The following is a 9,454-nucleotide window of genomic DNA, read 5'->3' as shown; positions in this document are numbered from 1 at the left end:
CTCAGCGCGCTGTGGTGACTTGTTCCCTAACTCTCATCCGGAAAGCTGGAATCCTAAAACCCACATATGTAGCCGATATGTATGACTCAATGAGAGTCAAAGTAGCTGAGTGGTTGCCCCACGAACTTACTGACCGGATGATTCGTGGTTCAAAACCCACCCATGCACCTCGACTACTTTTGGGGAAATCTGAGAGAATCTCGGCCCTCGTGGTCCTTTCGGGTTACGCGGCAGCTAGGCACCGAAAGATTACAGCTGAACGTGGCTCAATGGACTGCAGACCCGTCTGCTTATCATCGCCATGTGTCATTGCGTTGGTGGGTTTATCGTAATGGCCTTCAGATGTATGTGGACGAACTCGGCATCATATGCACTACGCAGCACGGACGTAAAAAGAAATCCTCTTGCATCTTAGCTTTGTTGTGGCTGTAAATAAATGACCAGACTCAGTCGATGCTGGCAATCACCTTGACGTCATTAATTTTTATTTCTCTTAGGCTATCAACAAGGTTTCCTGTGGACAGCTTTCTCACAATCTCCCGAAAGTTGGTGTCACGCGAACAATGTATTCTCCAGCGGCGAATTCCTGAAGAACAACGCAATGCAAATCAGAACGACTAAGACATACTCTTTTTCCCCCACTAGCCAATGATGTGCGCCAGGGCTCTAATCTCGTTGTTTACCTTCCTGAGGCTAACTTAGTGCACGCTAACGGAGTCAAACCTCCAGGAGTCTCTGTCATAGACGATGCTAGCACTTTGTTAGCTGCTTGAGATTTGCCTTATGATAATATCTATTCACCAACATGCCTAAATGTCCGGTACTCCCTGCTCGATTTTTTTATACACATAGTACTAGAAGCGAGTTGATAAGCATTAATGTTTTTGCAATCTCTTCATGTGGCCAATACAAATTAAGGAATCATTAAACCAAGAGTAAGCACAAAAGCAGCATGAACATAAGGCGGAGTATGTGAGTAACAGCGTGAAGACCTCTTACGTTACGATCCACTGGTATGAGTAGCCATTTGCCAGGTGAGTGAACCGTGGAAGTGTCAATGCGCGTCTAAACTTCTTGCGGGTCTATAGACTAGGATTACATAGGCGAATCACAGTCGCTGTAGCTGTAACCAGGGTTGAATATTGAATGAATCTTGGTGGACAAGCCGGTGAGTATTCCAAAAACAGTATTAGAATTGATCAAACGGTTGATGGTCGGTCAAGTGAGCGATCACTGCACTAGTAATTGAGCTCTATCCGGTTGTCAGTCGAAACAGATTATTTTCTTTTATTTGCCTGCATAACTGCCTTATCTTGTGTTCTATGTATTCTGATGCACAACATCAGGTGATTGAGTAGAATCTGATGATTTTAGCGGGGACTGACTGTTTGTCTTCGGGTCACAAGGGTCACTAGCTGAGTAGTTGTAGAACACGCTTTGTGTGAACCGACTGGGAAGGTTTACCGAAGTGCGTAAGGTAGACCGAGTCAACCTGTCTACGGCCAGATCCATTTTGAAAGGAGGATTGACATAAACGGGTTTCCTCCCAGCAATGGCCGGTTTGGTTTTCTTACTTATAGCGGCGATATGCTCTGAAGTGAATATGTCCGGATGATTGTTTTCAAAAGTGTGCTTTATGGTGACTGTAGTTCGTTTATGGGACAAATTTTTCTACTGTTCTCGGAAAGACACCGCACTAGATTCTGTTTGTGTTTTAGCAGGACAATCAACGATTTCAGTACGATCGTCTGTATTCCGTTGTCGTCATAGCGATCTACTCCTAACCAGCTGTCCGAATCGGTATGCTTGCGTGTCGGTTCTGATGTTGCACTATGCACTGGACTATACGGTCAATAACTGTTCCCAGATAAGTTTCAAACATTCACCATATAGACCGGATCATCGTCCATCTTACTGTTCACCATCTGTGTACTGATGAGGTAGGTAAACAATTTGGTGTGGGGTTTCCATCCTGAATCTAACGAGTTCACGCAATAACGAAACTGCGTGTGCTGTCGTTCATTCCCTCCAAATGGAAGTAAATTACACTAACCTCTTTCCCGATATCTCAACGGCTTGAGACACCCAGCATTATCTACAAAGTGTATTGGTGTTTTTCGATGGTTCCAGATACCGATTCAGACGAAAAAGTGCTTTTACCTAGATTTTTGAGTTGAGTAGGTTATTTTGGCACAGGTGTGGGTGAAATTCCCACCAGAGTGCCCCTTTCTAGTCGCCATCGCAAGTTAGATAGCAATAATAGTTAATCCTTTTTTCTGAAATCGCTGAACTAAACGTGTATGCGAATTTGGGTTGACAGTAAACGGAGTGAATGCAGAATTCGCATAATGTGTTGTCTTCGTTTGATTTGCAAGTGTACTGATGAGGTACCGCCTACCCAGCGAAAGACGAGTATAGGTTTGTTTAATTTTATGCTACTCTCAAGTAGCTTAAGATTTTGTCAACATTACCAAGTCTCCTTGGCGCGGCTTGTGATTCGGGTATCACATCGGTTCTGAGTTGCTGCGTGAAGACCTACTCAAAGACAGTCGCTCTTTTTCCTGCATATTACTTCCCAGATTATCGGGGGCTGGAAGCTATGTCCTTGAAGGGTATGTAAACCCTTATGGAGCGCGTGCATCAATTTCAGTGCCTGGGTTTTTGTCCCGGCATCGATACCGATTTGGAGGTCTCCGATCAGTGTCAGTCAAGTCAGCTAATGAGTACTGGAGAAGCCGCTTCTGATATGTATTTTTACTTAGATATCCACGAGGTTTTCAGCAACCTACGAAGGTGTGTGTACCTTGTGCGAACCTGAGAAGGGCAATGGATCATTCAGCTGTAACACCCTTTCTTTCCCTAGCTGCCATGCCACCCGAAGGGCAATGGAAAGTAAAAGTACTGAAGCGCATAATAAGTCACCACGGTACTCCAGAAATAGTTTTATCCTCACCATCGGTCACATATTGCAATGAGTTTGTGGAAGTAGGTCATCATCGAGGTTGTGTGATAAGGGGACATTGGTACAATGGAAAGTAAAAGTACTGAAGCGCATAATAAGTCACCACGGTACTCCAGAAATAGTTTTATCCTCACCATCGGTCACATATTGCAATGAGTTTGTGGAAGTAGGTCATCATCGAGGTTGTGTGATAAGGGGACATTGGTACATTGAGAAGACAGTCCTTAGTCAGCTTGCTTGTGTACCAGGCGTTCTTTGTTGTCCGCGCACCTCGCGTATGGTCCAGTTGGCTTTGATCTCAGCAGCGGCAACCCCATATACTTGCACGTGGATGACACTCATCGGAGACGAGAGACGATGCACGGAAGTCTCTGATGCACGTCGTCTGTGATTTCGGGGTTTACTGAACTGTTGTCTATTCCCGCTTGTAGAGTTTCGGGACTCGAACGCTAGCAGGACATTGGAGAAGGCCGTAACATGCCTTGGATAACCACATTCACATAAGGCCATGTACCCTGTGGACTTGTGTAAATTAGACTCACCTCTCATCAGTGTACTTACTCTGGACTATGAAAAAAGCATCTGCGGGTCGTTTATGATAAGATTTTCCCTCCTTTCGATCAAACCTTGCTCAAATCTGCTACTGTATACCAGATAACTGTACCTGAAGCCATGTGACTACCGGTCTGTCGCGCATTTATCCTATCCAACCCGACCGATGTGTTAACAAATATTTTTCGGTTTTCACTGCCATGTCAGAAGGGTACTGTGTTTGTCAGCATCTTCAACGAAGTGACAGACGTCTTCAGCTATCCTTTTTTCGAATAGCTACCGTTCGTGCTCATTTTGTCAGCAAAATTAAGTCAGCTTTGCATTCTTCCCCGTAGTGTTACATTTAGGCTCTCGCAAACGGCTTGCTACCCCTCAACTGTACGCAGTCGCTCATTGGTTAATCTGGAAGTACCTTTCACTCCAGACAAGTATACTTTTACGGTCAAATCTACCGAAAAGTCAACTCCAGTAAAAATCCTCCCCTGCTCTGGAGCATGTGTTCGTGAGAATTCTTGGAACACCGAAAACTATTTTCGTCTGTCTTCCGGTTACATGACAGGCTTCATCACTATGAAGTTGCAGTCAATGGTCTAATCATTCGGATGTAAATAAGAAACGTGACCCAGGAACTATGTTGGTGAAATATTTTACCTAACTCCCAAGAGATTCTGTTCATTGTGCGCATGTTAATTGCCCCTTCAAGGCGACTGAGTACTATTTCGTATAGTGACCTCGTATGAAAGTATTACGGAACCAGAGCATCCTACATTATACGAGCCGGACGAATGCTGCCCTGATAGTTCAGAAATATACTCTTTCTATGCTCGGAGGTGTTCACTGACTAATACAGCCAGTGGCGCTGTTGTATTCACTTCATTTTTCTTACCTGATGGCCCTACTTTTTGTTTCCGCTCTCGGTTTCTTCATCTCGCACTGTCTAGTTCTACTGTGGATAACGGCAGCTTAAATCCACCTAACTCTTAACGACGAGTGAACCGTTGGAAAGCATGTCTTGGATCCCTATTCAACTTCTCCCCCGTTTCCCGCCGGAAATAGTTTGACTTCACGGACAGACGCCTCGCCGTGTGATCGTTTTGTCTGACTTTTTAACCTTTTCCTTTCCCTTTTTTCCTTGCTTCCTGTTTCCACAGTATGCAGGCTGATATACTACTGGTGTGTTATCAATACTAGTGAAGGCTGTTTTGCTAATACTTTCTGGCTCAATTTGAATCCCACGCTAATTCTCAATATCCCTACGATTGATGAACTTGTGCTTGATAATTCACAACAACTCGGGTGATGCTACTGTTGAGTTTGCCTCACGGTTACAATACCCTGTGTTTTTCTTCGGGCTTTCTTTAACGCTTAAGGGGGCGTTATTCGCCGTTTTTGGTCATTTGTCTTTGTTATACTTTTAGTGAGACCCGTAAGGACCGTTGTTTGCGATTTTGTTCTGCATGGTTCAGATGGATACTTGAAAACCGGAAGAATGGTTTTCACCCCTGTGGCCTTCCCACAAGCCCGTGTAGCTTTTATTGAACTGTACAAACAGTTTGAGTGGTTGATCGAATGTCCATTCTTCGATCTGATGACGCTATCCGAATCGGATCACATACTGCTCAGGCAACAGCAATTATGGATGAAAAAGACGAAAAAACGCAAGACTTTTCGTTGTTCTCAATCAGGCTTACAGGGCCTGGATTGTTTCAAGTTTCGATGAAACTGCTTTTACATTTTGTATGGACGTTATTCGGACCATGTATTCAGCTTGCGGGCTCGAGGGTTTTATTGCTAGTTGACGACGCATGTAATTTCCTTGCCGATTTTGGCATGTTATTATTTCAGCTCCATTTCGACGAGAATTACTCTTTCCAGTTGTGAGAATAACGTATCTTTGTGATCCTCGTACAGTAGGGTGAACTTAGAAGGGGGCGTGTGCCTCTGGAAAACACATTGTATTTTGCCGGATATGAACACCGCATGATACTTTCTACTGCATGGCGCACCGTTTCCTACTTCCAACACCAGATCCTCACCCTAACTTTTCTCTATTTTGTTTACTAGCACGCCTATCCCTGTTGTCTGCTATAATCTCTCAAATTCGTCTTGCGCTTTTGTTTGTGTCGTTCCGATCATGGCTGGAAACGCATTAAAACGGCTTATGGCCGAATATAAACGTAAGTGAAATGGCCAAAGTACATTCATTTGCATGTCAAGTTGACGTTACCAGAAGGCTCACCTGAATCCCTCGTTTATGATCATTGGAATACCCTGGGGGGATTTTGCCTCTCACCAACAATGGGATTATTACGAATATTCTGGCGCTCAGATTCGACTTTGTTTCGCTTCGCTGATGGAAACACACCATCCTAAGTCGTTTACCCACCACCGCGCGATAATGGATTATTCACGTTGAATCGCCTCTCTCAAGTCATGTGCACACTAGTGCGGGTTTCGATAATCCTAGGGGGTACACGCTACAACTATGTGATGCTCAAGTGGCTCAAGTAGGCGAGATGGCCCAAGTGGTTAGAGCGCGAATTCACCGACCGGAAGGTCCGTGGTTCGAACCCGACCTATGCCTCTCGACTTCATGTCTAGGCTTGGGCAACCTGACAGTATCCCAGCCCTCGTGCTTCCTTCGGGTGGCATGGCAGCTAGGCGCCGAAAGGGCGCTACAGCTGAGCGATTATTATTATTATTATTATTTTATGTAGTGCCTCTTTGGACGCCATGTGATGTTGGGTTAGTTTGCCTCGTGCAATAAATTCTTCCGCTAACCAGTTAGACTTACTTTAACCTGCTTCGTTTCATTCTTTTTAACATAGTTTCAGTGAAGTTCATGCACGTGGTGTCAGCCACATCTTCGCGAAACACATTCTTAATAGGCCCAACGGGATCTCTTGTTCGTGATATTCTTCAACCCAATGTTCTGCACCAGGCCGCCTGATGTTTTACTTGGTATGGTACGCCAGTATCGCACTACAATATACAGGTGTACCACACTACTCATAAGTTTTCGACAACCATACGGGTGCTGTGATATCGGTTGATCCCCTCTGGTCAGAAAACGCGTCCCCATTCATTTGAGTAGATTTTATTTGGAGCCCATTTCATTTCATTCGCTATGTTATCTTACAACCCAGGGTTCTAGTGATCTCATAAATCGCAGCACCAGAACCAGTTGTTTGTCACTTCTTTCTGCTTGGAACACCTTCAGTCTCCCGACTGTCGTGGATAGTTGCTGGTATCTTCTACAAAAACTTCTCACAGGTGCTCTGTGTACTCTGCCGCTGTTCGACACCAACAGCCTCTCAGAGGCGGGACTGAAATGTTCCAGACACGTGTAGCTATCTGGGTGTGTTTAGTGATGTCAGTATTGGGATGAGTTTGGTCATGAGTGCCATAGATTTTCAGCCACATAGCCCACTATTTTCGCCCGAGAAAGAACGTTACACGCGCAAACAGTTGGCCGCAACACCTGCAGTACATCGCCAGTGGCCCTTGTATCTGAGACAATAACCTTCCCATAAAATGTCTTAATTTATTTGTGAGTGTGTGTAATCTTCTTGATGTGTTTGTCTCTCTCAAGTGACAGAATGAAACTGACGAGACGTATTCTCTTCATGGAGCTTTTTCACCTACATCCTACTTAGGCACCATAGTTGCTTATCCACAACTCCAGTGATCATTGTGAGCACAAGTCACCCTTCTGTCCAAGTTGTTACAAAACTCGCCAAACAACTCAGCGACCGCGTTGTTACGAATGCTTTTTCTTCTGCTTATTTCATAGAAACTCTAAGACTTTTCAATTCGTTGTCGTTACCTTCAATGTGGCACGTCGCATAGGTAAAACTTAGCTTCTGGTTTAAAAATGGTCAAACTGTTTCGCGTCACTATTCCATGAGGTCTACCTTTTGGCTTCACCGATTGGCGGTTGGGGCTAACCGGACAGCTTTAATGCACTTACAGTCATTATAACATTTTCTTCAACCTTCTATGAAGCATTCATTCTGAGGATTTTTGTGTCCTCTCTTTCAGAATTGACGGTTAACCCACCGGAGGGAATCGTCGCTGGTCCGGTTGATGAGAAAAACTTTTTCGAATGGGAGGCTCTGATTGCGTAAGTAGTTCTGTCCGCATCACTTCGATGATTGTTCGACAACTTATATACCGCAAACTGTTTTATCAGAAAAGGACGTTCTGTATCGAGCCACCGTCTGTCGGATCCAAACGTCCCACTACCTCTGGAGGATCGACGATCGTCACCAATGAAATCAAATCGTGTGTTGTGGGTGGGATTAGTCTTTTCTAACTTATTGTAATGAAATCACCATGACCGCTGCATTTTTAAGAGATTCTAATTTTAAAAAGAAAATTACACACAAAAGGGGCCGATCGCTGGTGTACCACAAGCATTCCATGTTGCTTACACCTCCAAACAATCAGTCAGACGATCTGAGTGGGAACTCGTATCAAAAGCATGGTACATCACTGTGAAAGGTTGGCCGCACCGACATTACATAGACTCACATAGGTGCGCTACCAGAACCTAATCTCTGATAGGATCTTTTGTGTGTATGCTATTTTCTTCGATCGAATGAAAGGCGTCAGATTACCGGACTCGAATTCGCTCTTCTCAGTTGATAGGCTTCGGTTCTTTACACCATCAGCTAACGTTTGGCCTGTATACAATTCCATTTCGCAGGTCGGTCTTTAATTCATGCAGGTAGCTCAGCTCAGAGGTTATGGAATCATCCCCACTACTCATACACCAGCATGATCCGTGCTTATTCATATTCCAGTAGATTGTCTTGTAATTTAAATTATTGAGTCGACAGCGGTCATCCTATGCGGTGGAAAGGGCTACCGTAGACATAAAGATCACTCTGTTGGTTTGCCGTATGTATCTACTACTAATTCTGTATACTTTCACTTGGGTTCACCGCTGACTCATTCATTTCGTTTTGTCTGTCCAAAACCATTTCAGCGGTCCAGAAGGCACTCCTTTCGAGGGTGGCGTGTTCGCTGCGCGACTCTCTTTCCCAATGGATTACCCATTGTCTCCACCGAAGATGCAGTTTGTCACAGATTTGTTTCACCCTAACAGTGAGTCTCGGCAGGCTTTGTTTGTTGTAGGAAGTCGATCTGAACAGTTGAGTTGTAGTGATCTTGATTGCTCTCTGTGCGATGTTCACTTGCTGCCCGTCTCCTGTCTCTCGTGAACACGCCACTTACAATCCAGGGAGAGTCAGTCGAAGTTGTGGAGGGTTTTTTTTGTATCTTGGAAGTTGTATCAGTTCTGATTGTAGTGTGACAGATGAGGTGAATGCACGAATATGCAAGCCTTGGGCCGCGTTTGCTAATTTGAGACACCTATGGCGTCAGAATGGTTTATTCCTGAATCTCAATGGACCTGTGTATCAGGCTACAGTACGGGCTGTTTTGTTGTATGGCTGTGAGACTGGGCCTATTCGAGCAGCAGAACTGAGACGTCTCCAGGTATTCGACAATCGTTGTCTCAGAACCATAGCTCGTGTGNCGTTAGTCGGTTTTCAGTTTTTACTTCCTAATGAAGGTAAGTCGTTTCATCAAAAAATGAAGTTAGCTACCCCAATGGCGCGGGGGCAGCTTGATGTCGGTCTTCAATTCATGCAGGTAGCTGAGCTCAGAGATGATGGAATCATCCCCACTACTCATACACCAGCATGATCCGTGCTTATTCATATTCCAGTAGATTGTCTTGTAATTTAAATTATTGAGTCGACAGCGGTCATCCTATGCGGTGGAAAGGGCTACCGTAGACATAAAGATCACTCTGTTGGTTTGCCGTATGTATCTACTACTAATTCTGTATACTTTCACTTGGGTTCACCGCTGACTCATTCATTTCGTTTTGTCTGTCCAAAACCATTTCAGCGGTCCAGAAGGCACTCCTTT

The 9,454-nt window shown here is 44.6% G+C and overlaps 1 protein-coding gene across 1 annotated transcript; it reads left to right on the top strand.

Moving 5' to 3' along the window:
- Window positions 1–1,935: 1,935 nt before the first annotated feature.
- Window positions 1,936–9,092, top strand: T265_15267 (hypothetical protein; the record flags this gene model as incomplete). Its single annotated transcript, XM_009177347.1, has 5 exons — window positions 1,936–1,940; window positions 5,579–5,691; window positions 7,556–7,637; window positions 8,505–8,623; window positions 8,835–9,092. Coding segments are annotated over 5 exons (576 nt in total), but the record flags the coding sequence as incomplete, so codon positions are not given.
- Between the last annotated feature and the right edge of the window lie 362 nt (window positions 9,093–9,454).

This window comes from Opisthorchis viverrini (assembly GCF_000715545.1).
Source record: "Opisthorchis viverrini unplaced genomic scaffold opera_v5_413, whole genome shotgun sequence".
Taxonomy (NCBI): domain Eukaryota; kingdom Metazoa; phylum Platyhelminthes; class Trematoda; order Opisthorchiida; family Opisthorchiidae; genus Opisthorchis; species Opisthorchis viverrini.
This window is presented reverse-complemented; position numbering and strand designations above follow the sequence as displayed.